Source organism: Argiope bruennichi, chromosome 4, assembly GCF_947563725.1.
Source record: "Argiope bruennichi chromosome 4, qqArgBrue1.1, whole genome shotgun sequence".
NCBI lineage: Eukaryota > Metazoa > Arthropoda > Arachnida > Araneae > Araneidae > Argiope > Argiope bruennichi.
The window spans coordinates 121429656-121447891 of NC_079154.1; the positions used below are offsets into that span (position 1 = coordinate 121429656).

At 30.3% G+C, this 18236-nt stretch overlaps 1 protein-coding gene across 1 annotated transcript in view; it reads left to right on the forward strand.

The window, feature by feature from the left end:
• Positions 1–4975: 4975 nt before the first annotated feature.
• The window catches only part of LOC129965826 (uncharacterized), a 67903-nt gene continuing 54642 nt past the window's right edge, over positions 4976–18236 (forward strand). Inside the window, exon 1 of the mRNA XM_056080039.1 lies at positions 4976–5253. Within this exon, the coding sequence (XP_055936014.1) occupies positions 5241–5253 (13 nt within the window). The 5' untranslated portion in view covers positions 4976–5240. The remainder of the gene's footprint in view (positions 5254–18236) is intronic.

Consider the following 18236-nt stretch of genomic DNA (forward strand, 5'->3'; position numbering starts at 1 on the left):
TGTCTGCTTTCTGAACGATTGAATCGAAATTCGATTCAAAATTGCAGTTATGGTAACAAAATCATAGATTAAATATCATATATTTATTTAAGTCATTACGTTTTTACGTTACACCGTTTACAAGCTTGCGAAAATACAGACTAATAGACGATCTACTCCTTGGCAGATTTGGCTCCAAAATTGACAATAATTTACATTCTAAATTGTAAACCTGTGTACCATATTTTATCCATCTACTTCTTTAGTTTTTAGTTATTGAATTCATGTTGTATTCAAGCAGCACGATAGATAGACTTACTCTGAATGTCCTCATGTTGGTGTGGTGCAGAAGTTTGAAGAGAGTTTTCCAGCTCAAATGTCGTCCTCGTCATTTGATCGCGGTTCAAAATTATTATGTCCGTCCCAAAATAGCCATAGAGTTGCTTTAAAGTGGGACGTTATTATAACTGAGCAAAGCTAAATTAAACTGAAACTTTGATATTCGTCAAAATTTAGAGTTCGAATTTTTTGATGGAGTCCTGGCATAGGGGTAGCGCGTCTTTTTCGTGATCTGGGCGTCCCGCTTTCGGGTCCCAGTTCGGGCATGGTTGTTCTTCTTCTGTGTTCTATCTGTGAGGTGTGTGAATGTGCCCCCTGTAAAAAGGGATTTGCAAGCGAATGTGACGTATTAAGTAGCTAAATCGTACTCTTGGTCCTAGTTGTCCTTAGTTAAATCATTGACAGATCTGTCAGCAGGCTTGTAAAGTGCCATAAGTAACAGCAACAGTACGTTACTAACTCTTACTTAATCTATCGAAACTAATATATACTTTGCCTTCTACTGAAGCTAATACATCGATTAAATTTTATTGAACAAAACAATATAATCTTTATATGTAACTTTTCACACTTTTAAAGTTAAAGGATATTATTTTTAGAAAAACGATTATTGGTTTATTGATTAGTATAAGTATGTTTACCACGAAAAGGTATTCTGCCACGCCCGAAAGATAAATCTGAAAGACAGGAACACAGCAACAGCATTGGCGAAAATTATGGTCGAATCTTTAAAATCATCACCGGCCACGATACAACCTATCTCATAGGGTACATGTCCCGACATCGGGTAAGAGGAAACCAAACCTACACTATATTTGCACCCACCAGGGCGGCAAGAACCAACAATCGCACCGGAAACTTCTCATGCCGCTGCTAGGAGAGATAAGTATGATAAGAAATAGATTAATATTAACGATAAAATTAATTCAAAATAAATAAATTAAGACTATAAGCTTTCGTTTCTCTTTAAATTTTCATTTCACAAATCAATTATTACATAATGCGATTTAATTTCGATTACTTCTTCTATGTAAGTAGAGAAATAAAATTCCATGCAGATTAAGTAAGATTAAAGTTCAGATTAATTTATTCAGTAAAATAAGTTTAGAAGCAGAGTCGGTGGGAAAGTCTAATGGTTCTCAAAATCAGGCAACCTTTAACCGGATTCAGTTTGGAGAATAAATTATGATCACGTAGTATCGAGACAGGGAAGACTCTTCGGTCACTTCAATGTCATCTGCTAGTTGTTACATGTTGCTCAAGTTATATGGCGTGCGACACATATGAATTTATAACAATGTTATTAATTTTTTATGAAAAAGCAGGAAGAATTTCATGTTCCTTTATTCTTTTCCATGTTTAAGTCCTCCATTTATTTTTTTTTCTTTACATTAGGGACAGTGATTCTGACATTTTCCAAACCGAAATAAATCATTCATGAATCTGATTTCATCGTGCTTCCATCAGATCTTACACCATTGTATATTATGTAATACAGTTTTCTGACAATGTGTATCTTTAAGTATAGAAAAAGACAGATTAATGTACCTAATATTAGCTGAAAGAAATAGATTATTTAAAAAATATAAAAGACGAATTTTTGCGAAATTGAGAAATATCTTCACTTAATATTATTAATGTTTGAACATGTTTCTTTATAAAACCGTAAGAATTTCATTTCTAAGTTCTTCTTGTTGTTGTTTTATGTTTTTTTTTAGAAGTTAGATTCATTTTTATTTTTGCATTTACACACGTTTTAATGCTATTTTACATCTTTAGGTGCTATTTTCACAAATTTTAATCCTTGACAGAACTTTCTTGCAAAGACCCTCATTAATTGAAATCTAATGTATATTTTTTTTCCTTCAAATTTGGTGTTATAATTTCTCAGTGTTTTGCAGTTCCGGATATTTTATGGTTGTTTTATGTTGTTGAAAATATTTTATAGTTGTTTTAATAATTCACAATTTAGAAAAAAAGTGTAAAATTTCTTGTTTTTTATCAATCGAACTTGATATTTAAGAATGCATGAAAATACAGCTTATTTTTTAATTCAGAAACCAAATAATATATTTTTTAAGCTATTTGCAAGATATTAAGCAAATCATTTATAAACCTCTAAATTAGAGGATTTTTGCTTTATAAAGCCCTTTTGTCCAAATTTTGAAACATTTTTGCCACTTAGCTGGTATATTTTGATAACTATTTTCGATATATATGTATATAATCATTTTTAAATTGGAATACCTTTGATTTGGAATTTGAATTTCCATGTTTTGGAATTTTTTTATCTGACATTGCACATAAATAACATGCACGCAATTAAAGTAAAAACTTCAATTATTAATAAATATGACTCAATACGCCTCAATTAATAAAGAAAATCTCTCTCTCCTCTGGAAAAAGTTCTTTAGAAACTGACAAACTTCTAAAATTAAATAAAACTATTCAGTACGACGACTCTCTAAAAATTGATAAGTTTGCACTGATCAACGAATGAATATACAAGCCTTCTCTTTCCAACACTATAATTAAAATTACAAATTTTTGTGTCAATGTTCTAAAGGAATCAGCGGGAGTGATCCCACCGAAATATTTTTGCATACCCTCCAATAAATGTCTTAGATACTCCCCTCATATAAAATTGTAAACCTTAGATAAGATTGCGAATGCCTTGCTTGGCGTTTGCGAAAAATGATTAGGAAAAATAGATCTTTTTTGTGAAATCTAGCCTTTTTACTAAATCTATCCCGCGAATATTCATTTTAGACTCCTTTTTCCATTCAATTCCTACTATTAGTTCACACTCTACTTATATATATATTTATATATCTTGTTCAAATTTTTAATCGTTAATAAAATACTTTTTATTCATCCACTCAAGTTCAAAGTGTAGTCGATGACACTTAATGTTAATACAGTTTTTTTTTCAAATATTAATTCATTAATTAATTTTGTCCAGTAATTTCTATTTGGTCGCCAAAGTCGCCAAATCTGCCGCCATGTCACCAAGTTTGTCGCCTAGCTCTGAGATTACTGACGCGACACCCGATCATAAATAATATAAGATATATATAAATAATATAAGAAAATAAGTAGGAATTGACTTTAAAAAAATTTTATATATATTAATTGTTTCAAAAGTTCATTAAGCTTCTGTGTTACTGCGTTTACATGCAAGCAAACGTTCAGACCGAAAAACTACCAAGTATTTTAAGAATTTGGTTCAAAATTTAATAAGAATCTACATTTTAAATGCTAAACTTATATACCAATCTATCTAGCTGTTTATGTTTTGTAGTTATCAAGTTCACTTGTATTCGAATAGACAGACAGACTTTTTTGAATGGATTTTGTTCAAAATATGTTAGAAATATACAAATTTAGTCTATATGCCAAATTTCATCCTTCTAGTTCAACGCTTTTTTGAATTATTGAATTCACAAACTAACGTAAATGCCAAAAATGTATTTTTCGAATTATATTTCATATACCAGGAGATAAAAAAGCGATTAAAAACTAATGAAAAAAGAAAAGAAGATGGAAAAACTCATTAAAAGAAAAGAAAACATCCGTTATGAAGACTCGATAATGAATTTCTGATTTTCAGTGGCCTGAGGTTTCATAATCTAAGTATTTTCAGAACAATATAGGTCTCAGAGATCTTAAGGGGGCCACGGTGGTCTGGTGGTAAGATCTGGGTTTCGGCGCCGGAGGGCTTCAGGTTCGAGACTCGATACCATCGAACACCTGTCGTGTAAGTGTATCTAAATCTGTTCTGACCAAACGTCCTCCCTCTAGTGTGGTGTAGGAGTTTGGAGAGGGGGTGCCAACTCAGGTGTCGTCCTCGTCAACTGACCATGGTTCAAAATACCGTCCCAAAATAGCCCTAGTGTTGCTTTAAAAAACGGGACTTTAATATAACTAAACTAAACTGAGAGATCATAGAGAAATGTTAACACCTCTAAAAATGATTTTTTAAACGAAATAAAGCTGATATATTTTTGGAATGGAATGAAACTGATGAGTATTACTAGAACAAGAAATGAACGAGCTCATCGTTACGATGATTCAGTAATAAATGTCAAATTAATTGCGACGAAAGATTTATTATCCATGTCTTCACTTTCCCAAGCAAAGATGGAAATCGAAAATCTGCATCTCAACATCATAACAGAAACGACGACTCTCGCTAAAGGAAGCATTTAAATCGAAGGACACATTCAGCGACAGTGAATAACAAATCCCAGTGCAACTGTCATTAGAGTTACAAGGGTATAAAATGGCGGGCAACTAATGAGAAAAGCTGTTTGATTCAGGAAGTCTTGATCATTAAATCCAATTCCCGTGGCTCAAACCATTTTTTATGATCGTGATATGTTTTTATGCCGCTAAAATATAAGAAAAGCTTTTCTAATAAAAGACATTAGTAAGAAGATTTATATTCTTTATAAGAAGTGAAACAAACTGTAATATGAATTTTAACATGACTCTAACTGTTCCAGACTTTTTTTAATAAGGCGAAGTTATCTCAACACCTTTGCTAGACTTGTGTTTCTAATTAGACATCAACACCGCAACTTTACGACAGGTGTTCTTTGAAGGTCATGCAAGTAAAGAGACATCATCCCCTTCCGGAAACAGTTCGCAGTTTTGATTCAGTTCTTAGTTGCTTCAAAGAAAGTAATGCTTCCCGATTTAATCTTATGGTTCTGTGATTATCCACAGTCTTTTAATTTCTAAGAACTAAATTCTTCGTGTTCTGTCAGTCATTAAATCTGGTCGTGAAAAAATAACTCACCCGGTTTTAAGAAGTTCCATGTTCTTGAAAGAAATAATGCATTTTGAAAAGAATAATTATTCACTCATTTGAATACATTGCTCGTGGTGAAATTTCATTTTTCTACTCATCGGGGAAAAGGATGGCAAACACAGGTATTTATCTCCATTTGCTTAAATATTTATATTCAGATATTTATATATTATAAAATAAATTAAGTCAATTAACTTTTTTCATATAGAATATAATTTCTGTGTTTGTATATATTTGTTTGTCTCTAATGACAATTATTATATTTTTTTATTTTAAATCATCATTTACATGCAACACTTTATGGAAAATCCCAAGAGTCTTTTCTCAGGATACGTATGATTTATATGCAATGTTATAACAAAATAATTTAACTTATATTGCTATAGCATAATTAATTCAATTTGACCGATAAAAACTTAGACATTAAAAACCTAAGGAATAGCAGATAAAAAATTTTCTTTATGGGTTTACTAGTTATCTTTCTTTAAATCTTTTGTTTGGGGACTAGCTTTTTCATCATGAATATTCGCTGTGTTAATCTTATTCAAATATCTTGCGTATAGTTTTCAATTTGTTCATAATTTCCTTAAAAAATATTTTTAAGAATTAAATTATGATAACGATAGAACCTTTTTATTTAATATCTTTGGTCGGTTTGTTGCATAAATAAATCTTCTTACTAATCGTATAACCTAAGGTCATTAAATTATGCAGGCAATCTATCTTCTTAATAGACTTTGATATATATTATCTATATCTATCTTCTTAATAGACTTAATAGACTTTCGTCCTCTTTTGATATATTGCTGTTAAACTGTCTTATTCATGAAACTGTAGAGAAAATACACTGGCTCCTTTAGCTTTCAACAATAGAAGAAAAACATGGAATTATATGTTTAACGAAATACTGAAAACGCTTTAATCTCACTGTAATAATGAATGCAAATGTTGTGCAAAAATATTTTTTTTGCACAACATTTAAGGATAATGAAATGTATCCTTAAATGTTGTGCAAAAAAATATTTTTTCAAAATTATCGAAGTTTACAAAAAAATTTGCGTGATAAAAATTGGTATCATAAAAAAGATTATTTTTTTTTAAATTTTAAAAAGGTGTAAAAAGCATTTTTGTGCAAAATTATTTTCGAAAATATCGTGGAAAGGCATTACACTCGCGTTCAGTTTTTAATTAAGTAAAATTTTTTAAATTGCTCTCATTTATATCTCATACTCTCGCCCCCATAGTATAATTCTACCACATTTGATAGCTCTGATCAAATGATCTTGCCTGTAGAGTGCCAAATATTCTCATTTTTCTCCTTTTTTATTAGCAGAACTAATGTTAAAATAACATTTTTTTTAATTTAAAATTATTTTCTTCATGTTCCAAAACAATAAAAAAATACTAATATCTGATATTTACTATATTTTTGAGAAAATATTTTTTTTTAATAATTTCAAAAGCTCTTCTAAAAAATTCGGTATTTTTATGTGTTTGATATTTCGAATTGCTATTCCAAGAATGAATAATGAAAATCAAAAAAACTTCCGTCTTTTAAAAAGGCTATAAAGGAGAACTGTATATTTTATTATTATATAAAGTTCATCTTTATTTTTTATAGGATTTAAAAAATAATTGTTACCTCTATTCTAAAATAAAAAAGGAAAACGTCTTATTTATTTATTTCATAAACATTTTCCGGAATAATACGAAGTTTATATGAAATTAATAAATTTTTTTCGATATGTTTATGAAATAACAATAACTATAAAATGAAATATTTTTGCAGAATTATTTTTTTTTATTTCATGGGTTTGAGTAATACAGAAAATTTACCATTTTTTTCTCTTTTTATTTAAAATTTAATTAAAATAAATGCATATTCATAAATATACTTTATTCATATAATTTCTTATTCCATTAATTAAACTTATAATTCAGATTTAAAAGGAAATTATAATTATTTTCTTATTATATTTATTTAATCGTCAAGAGGATTCGCTCTCTTCAATGGCTACGGCACTTCAACCACTGAATTTCAGTTTCAATTTGACAAAGTTCCTTGAAAAGGGAATTTCAGTCGGTAACTCTGTCCCCACATCAGATGCCTGGTAGACTTAAAAAAGAAATGTAATAAAAAGAGGAAATTAACTAAAACTTCGCAACTATTCTTGGATTTATCCAAAATTACTATAAGGCTTATTGGAAATGCAAGGCTACTCTGATTCTAACTCAGAATGAATCAATAAAGCAATCTGGAAACGAATGGTTCAGTAAATTAGGAACAGTTAAAATTAAACAATATATAAATGTTCCATTCGTTGCTATTTCTAAATTATATTTTATAATTTAAAAAAAACTATTAAATTTAGTAAGCCCAATTAATTTTATTAAAATTGGATTAATTGCAAAAAAGATTATACCAAGATATAGATGTGTAAGTTTCAAAAATCCAGTATAATACCCTTTATGAAACCTACATTAAGTATAAAAGATTTCGGTATATTTTTTATGCAGAGAGAATAAATTACGTTATAAGAATATTTTGTCTGTGGTTTTTGTTGTTGATATGTTATCCAGAATGATGCACCTGATTTGTCATCTGAATCATTTAAAATTTATTTCATGATAATATGCACTTAATACGGGTCCCTTCTCCCACTGGGGGAGGGGGGGACCTCAGAAATGAGGCTGAGAAGCTTCCGGCATTGTGGTTGGTTCTCGTCTCCTAGTGGGTGAAGGAATGGTGGGGGTTCCACCACCTTCTTCCAATGACAGGATGTGCTTCCCACGCGAAGGGTTGTACTTTAGCCGGTCAATCGGTAAAATGCAAGGATTTAAGTATTTTTCACTGAAGGTGAAAAATACGAGTTCATTTCTTGCGGAAATCAATAACTTTTTGATACTTAATAATTTTTTTTGATAATTATTTAGTAAAAAGTAACTAAAATAAAATTGTTCTTTGTTGATCAAAGTAAAAATTGAATTTTTTTTTAAAGTTTTATTACTTGTTTTTTCATATATGAGTAGGTAAAAAAAATGTAGAATTACAAAAAAAACAGGAATTTTAAATTGAATTATCTTTAAATATAATTTTTTTTGTGCACTGAAAAGTTCTCCAAGCTTATATCATCCGATAAATTGTATTAGGAAGGGCATAGCTCCGAAACAATCATTCCGCATCTTTGGCACACCCTATTTGACAACGTAACATCTAAATTTAGTCAACCCTGAAATGAATGTATTCAAATCCTGAAAGCTGATCGTACATAAAAGAAAAAAGAGAAAACTTACGTAATAAACGCACCTTATTACCCATTACTCAGGGACCTTGGGAGTTTATAGGTATGACGAAACAAGTCTCAAACCGAGGAGGAGTAGTGCTTGAACTTGAAAAACGAGAGACATCAAATACCCAAGGCTGCATTAAGTGGTAAAGTAATTCTTTTTTTCAGTTTTCCTGAGATTTTTTTTCCTGTACGTCATATCAGAAAGTCGCATCTCACCTAATGCTGCCAAGAATTTCATCTTAATCTAAATGAGTAGTTGTTAACTTAGGCGAAATATTATTATTTTACAGTATGCTCTTAAACGGATGAATCTTTCGACGTTGAACTCACATAGTTTTCTGTATCTTTAAGAGAACTTTTAATGATTTTGTAGATATGCAGACTTCTAGAAGCAATTCTCACTTGGCAATAAAATTCATATTTCATGAATTTTAGAGGAGTAAAAGAAGAATAATGTAAATATGTAGATTTGAAAGTCATAGATTAATGCAAATGAAATTTTTGTGTGTTCAGAGTTCTCTTATTGTATATAATTTAGTTTCACAAAGTGTACTAAAAGGAGATTTGATATCCATTATTATTTGCAATTCAATCTGGCCTTGGGAACGATGCGCGTGATGTATTTATTTTCTTCGCATAAAGATCTAGTGTCCTTTCTCACGTGATTAAATTTTGTGCACGCTTTTTATCCTTATATTTTTTCACGTTTATACGAATCTATAAAATTTTAATGTCCCGTATACGACGTATATATATATATATATATAGATGAAATATCCCAATCGTTTAAAAAGTTCACTAGCAAAATTTTTAGAAATATAAGTGTTTTATTTTTCTCTGCGATCAAAAATATCATTTTTAAAATACATTTTATGACACGAAGAGGATAGTTCAAAAGAGCAATGAAATACATGGTGAAATGCGTGGAAATGGCGAAATAATTACCTCATTTCTTTCACTATTCTCTGAAATAAGTGAGTTTACAAGTGAAACAAGTTATTCGGTGAATTGCGGAGTATCTTCGTAGTAAACTTAGTAATGGGCATGCTTTTCTCAAGAATAACGAATGTAGCGACTTAATAGTTACTCCATCCGAAACTTTATTATTAATGCATATGCTATAGTTATTCAAGATGATACAGAGAAGCGGTGGCCTAGTGGTAAGGTCTCAGAACCGGAGGGTTTCAGGATTGAGACCCGATTCCACCAAAACACCCTCGTGTAAGCGGATCTGTTGTTAAGCCTGTTGCCTGTCGTGTAAGCACGTTAAATTAATTGGGGTCATACTTCCTCCCTCTGGTGTGGAAGTTTGGAGGGGGGGCTGCCAGCTCAGATGTGGTCCTCGTCATCTGATCGTGGCTCAAAATTACGAAGTCCGTCCCAAAATAGCCCAAAATGTTGCTTTAAAACGGGACGTTAATGTAACTAAACTAAGCTCAAATTGATACATTTTCATTTCTAGCTCCTCTTGTAAATTATTGAAAATCTTGAATATAAATTTAGTTCAAGGAACGATAAATGCGCGCTTAATAATTATAGCTTCTTTTTACATTATATACACTATAGCTTCAAAAATTTTAAGTATGAACGTCCGAGCAGTTTTTTTTATCTAACTAAGTTTTTGACTAATTTCTTCTTTGTCTCCCATTGTAATTAATTAGTTGAAATATTAATTTGTTGCCATAAATTTCTGTCTTTATGATCGGTAAGGATTTTAATTTGTTTGCTCATTTCGAAGAAATATGTTCATTGATTTTTCTTCCCAGTTTCTTGCGAATAAAGCGTTACTGAGATCAGATATATAAACCTAAAGTCTTTAGTTATATAATTGAATATTTTTCATCAATTAACATAACTTTTGAACAATTTAATCAGAAACTCCATAATTTTTTGAATTCATTAGCAAAGAATTGTAGGTTTGAATCTTCATATCTAAGAAGTTCGTCTTTGAAAGACTTCATTATTAAGTAGCGTTCACATGAGGTCAACTATTGCAGGCAATAGATGGTCACGTCTACCTCACAAAGATCAATTGACCCCAAAGTGATAATGGCAAATAGTTGCCTTATCGGGGCTACTATTAACCATTGCCCCATTGGGGTCAGATGATTTTTTTTAAGTAAGTGTGGCTTTCTATTGCCCACAGTAGCTGACCTCTTGTGAACGCTGTATTCGTCATATAGATTAGAGTAATGTATGCTTACAATGGTGTAATCTGAAATTCGTAGATTCGTAGATTCGTAGAAATTCGTAGATTCGTAGAAATTTGTAGATTCGTAGAAATTTGTAGATTCGTAGAAATTCGTAGATTCGTAGAAATTCGTAGATTCGTAGAAATTCGTAGATTCGTAGAAATTTGTAGATTCGTAGAAATTTGTAGATTCGTAGAAATTCGTAGATTCGTAGAAATTTGTAGATTCGTAGATCGTAGGCGTAGAAATTCGTAGAATATTTCCTCTACCAAATAAGAAATTCCTAAAAGTCCGAATAATACCCAAGTAATTTCAAAAAGGGTGATTTGTCTATTATTACTAGTTTTAAATTTTACAGTTGAATGCCGTATACTACAATATTTAAGCATCACTGTTTTTTTTCAATATTTTGTAATATCAAACATAATTTGCTATTTGTTTGGAATATTGTTTTGCTTCTGGAAATTTCTTATTACTAAATGCCACATAATATATAGTCAATAGTAGAAGCAGTTATTATAATTATTTCAAGGTGAAATTATATATATTTACTATAAAGCATGACGTTATACAGCACCTCACGTCTCTAAGTAAATTGAATATGATTGCATCTACTTGTCACAAAAAAATAGATTATAGCTGGCGAATGCGCCTTTCTGCTGAATAAGCACTATTAATAGCTTCCAAGTTCTAAAAGCTATTAATAGCTTCCAAGCTTCCAAGTTCTAAAAATGACGCAAAGAATTTTCGTATGAAAAAGCAAAAGTCATGCTTGATCGTCATCAGATTGAGAAAAAGTTGTCTCTATCAATGATGTATCAAAGTTTCAGATAATGTAAAGTGTAGAAATTTTTGAAATTTCTACAATTCTTCATTATCTGAGGAATTTGGTTCTGCAACAAAACAGAACCGGATCTACATTTTGAAAAATTGTAGAAGACGAACAACATTTGCCAAAAACTAAAGACTCAAAATGTTAAAACATTTTAAAACATAAATAAGATTCAAAAATGTATTTACCGTCATAAGGTAATTTTGTGATTAAATAAATTATTTAAATTGAAAGAATAAAACATTTTAAATTAATATAATTAAATTAAATTCATTAATGAAACTTTTATATTATAATAAAATACTATATGATATTCCAGCCATTTTTCAAGATGAAAATACTTTAAAATATGTGATTACCCTAAAATCTTTGTTTTGCTGAATATTTTCGAAAATTGTTTTGTGTATTTCCTTTATAGACCGTTCATTTAAATATCCGAAAATGCTTTATTTTTTTACGAGTTCTAGGAGCAAAATTATTATATAAATAACAAACCGGAAGCGAAATTTCTGAAACCGGAAGTGGCCGTTTAAAGAAATATAAAATTACAAACAATTGATTTGAAGTAATTTGAAGACATTAGTCAGCATTTTCTTATTTTCAAGTAATATATTGCTGAAAAAATATCGAGTGGCGTTTTCTTCATTTATTATTTTATTGCTTTATTTCTTTCCGATAGCTGTTTTTTGAAATTTGAGTTTAAAATAAAGTAGCCATATGTCACTAAATGACTATGCCCCATTATTCCTATTGATATTTTGAAAATGTTCAATTAAGAAGCAATGGTGAAATATCTCAAAATATGTGAAATGAATATTATAACCAAACCTTTGTCTACAAACTATAAGGAACCGTTAAAAAATTCGAAAATTCTTGAACATTTTAGAATGTTTGAAAGATTATAGATAAAGTGAGAATTCCAATGCGGAGTCTATTATGAGGTTAAGATTCTAAAATTCTTATGGCAGTGAAAGATATTTGTAAGAAAACCATAATCCTAAAGCGATAATATGTGATAACAAAATAAACATATAACATAAAACAGAAAGTGATAATACATGATAAGAAACAAATGAGCAGACTCATTACTCATGAAATTAAATTAAAAGGTTGGAAAAGGCAAAGTCTGCAATAAACGTATAGACAAATTACCAAATTATTATGCAACTGTCATTCGAACAAATGTGAGGAAATCTAAAAAAACACGAAATTTACTGTAATAGCAGCTGTTTTTTTTTCTATTTGTTGTTGTTGCAATCAAACTCCAAATGCTAGAGCAAAACAGTTAGTGTAAATAGTGTAACATGGTGAGAAACAGTTTTCAGAACTTCATAATTCTTCTCAGACACGGCTATAAAAGTAAATAAAACCAACTTATTCAAAACTTTGCAATAAAAGTTTGCTCAGAAATGCTTACATGGTCCTACAGAACGATGCCGAGAATTTCTTTTCGCTCAATTTCTTTAAAATTTCTTTTTGCTCAAAGAAATTTTTATTTAGTAAGAAAAAATTAAGGAACGCATATTGCAATGTTATTATGAAATAAATTATTGGTTTTTCCATGGATTATTAATAATTTTTAAAAAATAATATAACATTTACTTAGATATCTAAAATAGAAGTATGAATTTAAATGAATAAAATTGTTTAAGGTATCTTCAATACTTTTATACGGTAAGAATGGCGTTATTACATAAAAACTTTTTTTCGATGCATGGAAGTATAAATAGCGAAAAATTAACTATTTGATTTGCTATCGCGAAAGCATTACTAAAGCCTCTCTTTTGCTATTCTGTTCAGAAGTTTGGATTTCTATAGCATAAAGAATATTTACTCATTTTAAGATTCCATTTTTCTCTGTACATCTTTACTTCTACGGCGCGATAACAGAAATAACAGATATCATGTTTTTAATTGGCATGGCCCGAAACACAGTTTTCTTCTCTTTGTTACTTCTGTCCTAGAACGGAAAAAATTGCATAATTTCATCTTTAGTTTTTCGTTTAGATAGGAACTGGATTCAGCAATCTTGAAAAGTATTCTGTAGAAATAAGTCATTTAGAAATTTGAGAAGAATAAACAGAATTTTCCATAATTGGCATCATTAGAAACGTAATTGTTTGCCCTTTAACATTATATATAAGTAATATTCGTAGAATAGTTGTATCAAATGTTTTGGAGAAAAACTAAGCAAAAAAATCGATGTTTGGCTTACTTTTTTTAAATATTTATTTATATATCTTAAGAGATATATAAATAAAAGATAATTAATCTTCAAAATAGCGAATAGCACAGTCGATCTAACGAAAGAGAAAAGAGAATGTTCAAATTTCATGCATCTACTATTCTTTTTTTTCTAGGAGTTCTTGAGCTAGACTTGTATATTTTCTGCTTTATATTTTAGATACCACAAAACCTGAGACATTTAGGAAATGAAATATAATTTTATTAATTGAGCTCCTAAAAACTATCACTAAAAAACATATGCATATATTATTCATTTATTAATTACTTTCCATCTTTGATGATTAACAGGCTTATCGGAAATATGTTTTGTTGTTTAATTAAAATTAAAACTCTAATGCATAATTTGATATTTTTGGTTCTTTTAACAAAATATTTTAAGTACATTGCTATAGATATTTATTATTTTAATAGCCATTTATTATTTCCTAGTATGCGTAGTATAGTGAAAGTATAGTAATCGTCAAAAAAATGCGAACTCAAGATTTAACGATTCTTTAGGTTTTAGACCTCCCTAAGTTCAAAAGACATGTTGTTTTTTTAATTATCCGCCGTGTATCTGTGACAATGATAACTCAAAAACGCTTTGATCCATCGCCAAACTGGTAACGCTTTGAATGCTTTGAACATCGCCAAACTGGCGAAAATTGGCAAACGATCTTTCTACCAAATTTTCAGATTTCTATTAAATTTTGAATAAAATCTGTTCAGAGAATATCCGTCTGTACGGCTGTTTTATAAAACGAAGAGAGCTAGATCGATAAAATTTGGTATATAGATTTAGTATCTATATGTCTAATATGCCATCTACCTGTCAAATTCTGAGCTATATTCCCCGACTGGTCGACTGACTCCAAAATTTGTAATTATGTGGCAAATTTCTGTTTCAATCTGTAGGAGGGAGAGGGGAGACATCTAAAATACGTGTTTTATTTTCTTCGTTTTACTATGAATCACAAAAGGCTTATGTGCAAGACTTTCGAAAAGGGGAAGAGAGCTAGTGTATTCACTTTAATGCCCAGGGTGCAATGTTTTGCAGGGAAGAAAGTATAACACCTTTATTAGGATACATGCTAGAAAGCTGATTTAACACTCCAGCTCAATTACTTTGAAACAATTCTTTAAGTTCTTCGCAAAAATACACTTGGCGTAGGGAAAGCTTATCTTGATCTTAAATTCCAGACCAAAATAAACAAAGCACTCGTTTCCCACCAAATAGGAAATGTTATAGTTAATATTACTTTTTATTTTCTCCTATACGAAATATAGAGAAAATATTGTAATTTTCAAAAAATACAAATTCGAAATTTTGAGAAATTTTTGCTTTTTAGAACACCCCGAGTGCGAAAACATGTTTTTGGCATTCTGTATATCTGTCGATGAGAACGATAACTCAAAAACGTTTTGAGTTGTTTGGAAGAAGTGTGGTCTATGGACTAAAGACTAAATTTGTAGATTTCACTCTAAATTTGAATGGAAGCTATTCAGATGAAGTTTGACTGTTCGAGTGCAAGAGAACTCGATGACTACAAAACGTAAAAAGTTAGATGGAAAAAATTTGGTACCCAGGTTTTAGCATCGAAAATGTAGTTTCTTATCAAATTTTGAACCAAATTTCTCAAAGGGTTGAGTGTTTGACGATCCATACTATCTCATGCATTTAAACACAGTAACTCATAAATGTTGCTGTTGTGTCTATGCATACAGTGCTAGTGCAAAAGATTAGATTCCTCCAAAAGTCTTGGTGACAAGATACTGCAAGTTCTGGAGCCCGATGGCTATGGAGGATTTCGATGGGTGTGCTCCAAGTTGAAAGAGAAAACCGATAATGGGCTGGCAGTCAAAAACATGATCTGGAGTGAGTTGCGAATAGGGACAGTACTTGCAGATGGGATAGGATTTTATATTGGTTCGTGAGATCTTCATGCCTTTGAAATGTCCAGTACGAAGCCAACTATTGTAGAGGAAAGGTTTCTTGGGCAGTTTAGATCGGGGATTGTTGCCTTGCTAAGATGCTGGTTGTAGATCCTTCGCCTGGCGGCAGCATTCGCATCTGCACAGGTGACTACTCGAGGTTGGTCTTCGTCGCGTGCTTCCTTTGCAAGGGCATCTGCACATTCGTTCCCCTCAATTCCAACATGAGGTAGGATCCACTGGAGAGTGCAAGGTATATTTAGTAAATGGAGAAGGGTATTAATTTTGTTTTACCGTTATGTATGGGTAACTCATAAATACAATGACTTAAATCATGAAATATGGTTCCGGTCTTGTGATAGTTGCAGTTGTAGTTCCATGTAGAATTTTGGTTTCGTTCGGTTGGGAGGAAGGTTCCAAAATACATATTAGCTCGAGAAATTGTAAAAATACTAGATTAACGCCGATTATCAACATTTCTCAATTATTGTTCTCAATGCCATGTAAGAGATTATCGGCCATTCCTTATTTTATACGGGGGGAAGGAGAGAAAGAATATGCGAGAAAGTTTTGGAGAGACCATTCCTGCTATTTCTAAGATCACAAGATATATTATGAAAAATATTTAATGCAGTACTAGACGATAAAAAAAAATATTTCTCTTGTTTTTCTGGAGAATGCCATCTGCTATAAATTTGAGAAAATAATTTCGCTAAAAATAAGGAAAATCTTTTTAATACATGTTCTAAGATAAAAATAAATACTTATCGCTTTGCTTATACTAGTGGTTTATGATTTAATATTTTACGCTGAGATAACGCATTATCACAGCATTTTTTTTCACATATTCACCTTGCACATGCTGTAATCATTTATAAAATTCTGGCAACGATTTAAATTATCGTCTGATGCATTTGTCATTACTCAAATTTTATTTTGAATTTTAGGTTAAATATGGACACTTTGAATGAGTTCTCAGATTACGTTAAATATTGAAAGTATTAGTTATTCTGAAATTAGATGCCAAAGTGAAAGACGTGGGTTTACCGAAAGAAATTCCGTACCTTATAACTTTTGTAGCAAAAAAAAATGCATCGAATACAAATAATATTTTCAAGAAAAACAAATCCTTAATTTTCAAGCTCACATTTAACGAAAATCAGTGCAATATTTGGATTAATTATATTTTGAAAAACAATAGAAACAAAACAATAGTTTCATGCAAGTTTATACAAGTCAAGTATGAAAAATACAGAAGAAAATCAAGCCGAAGGAGTGAGACAAAAAATGCAAACAAAAGACGAATGATAACGGATAATTTTTTCTCCTTATCTGAGTAAAACAGATGAATTTCAGTTATTTTGGTATAATTTTTACAAAAAACCAAAACACTGATCTGATCGCAAACACGGTGAAATAATGATTTAGGGAAGAATTAGCTCATTTGGCTTTTCACAGGCGTAGACATTATATCAAGTGCCATGAATTCAGAAGAAGAAATAAATGGAATACTGAAAATTCATTGAAAACATGATTTGCAACAATTTATTAACGTTGTGTGATTTTTTTTTTCGCAAAAAATCTTGTCCGCATCATTCCAAATTTGTATCTCTTTAGAAAAGTATTAATTTTCTGGACTGGCATGAAGAAAAAAAAATTTGAATTTTAATACAGTTTACGCACACATTGCTTCCAGCTGGAACATTGGAAAATGAGCGACCGGCAAACGCCATTCTGATGCTTGTATTAAATTTGGTATAATCTACGACATAAAACATTGCACATCGATTCCGTCGATGAAAGATCCATCATTTACCTCAGCAAATGTAAGTTTTTATATGTAAACTCTTAATGTATTAGCATAATTCCCACTGTCCAATAATGCTGCTTATTGTAGAGATTGCTATTCTTAACTTTAATTGCAATTTGCTTATTATTTCTTCTATAACATCAAATTTAATTTTTTGTCAATCTACTTACTTTAGTTCTCATATTATTTAAGGTTATTTTTTTCTTGCGAATAGTTGGATAATAAAAACATTGAATCTTATTTTGCATATATCAATTGGTTGTTTGAAATAATTCGAATTTAGTTGAAAACCGTATTCTCAAGTCCAACCATGCACTAATGTATGTGAAAATGAGCATTATTTCAATTGCAAATATAAGCCATTTAAAGACAACAAGTTACTGAAGTAAAATTAAAATTTTTCTTACCAGAGAGTGAATTTTAAATTTTCCGAATCAATTTTAAAACCTACAATTTATAAATTGCTCATACGATTTGAAAGCAAATTTGTGTTCAAAAAATTATAATTAAAATGTTTTTAGCTGAAAATAAATAATTTGTTTCTTTATTTTAACTTATTTATTCCTTTAAAATTTATGTACTGTAAATAATGAATTGGCTATACGTTCGAATACGATGCTATTCTTCTACGATGTTTGAAAGACTTTCGCCAATAACTGTGAGACAAATATTGAAGTCTGTCTGCGTTAAGACGCAATTTAGTTCTAACGCCCCCATCCCATTTATAAACAAAATTTACTATCCACTCTTATTGATTTCCTGGTTTCATAAGTAAATATTCTTGATAAAAAATAAAATTTTATGATTAAGGTCCCATCGGAAA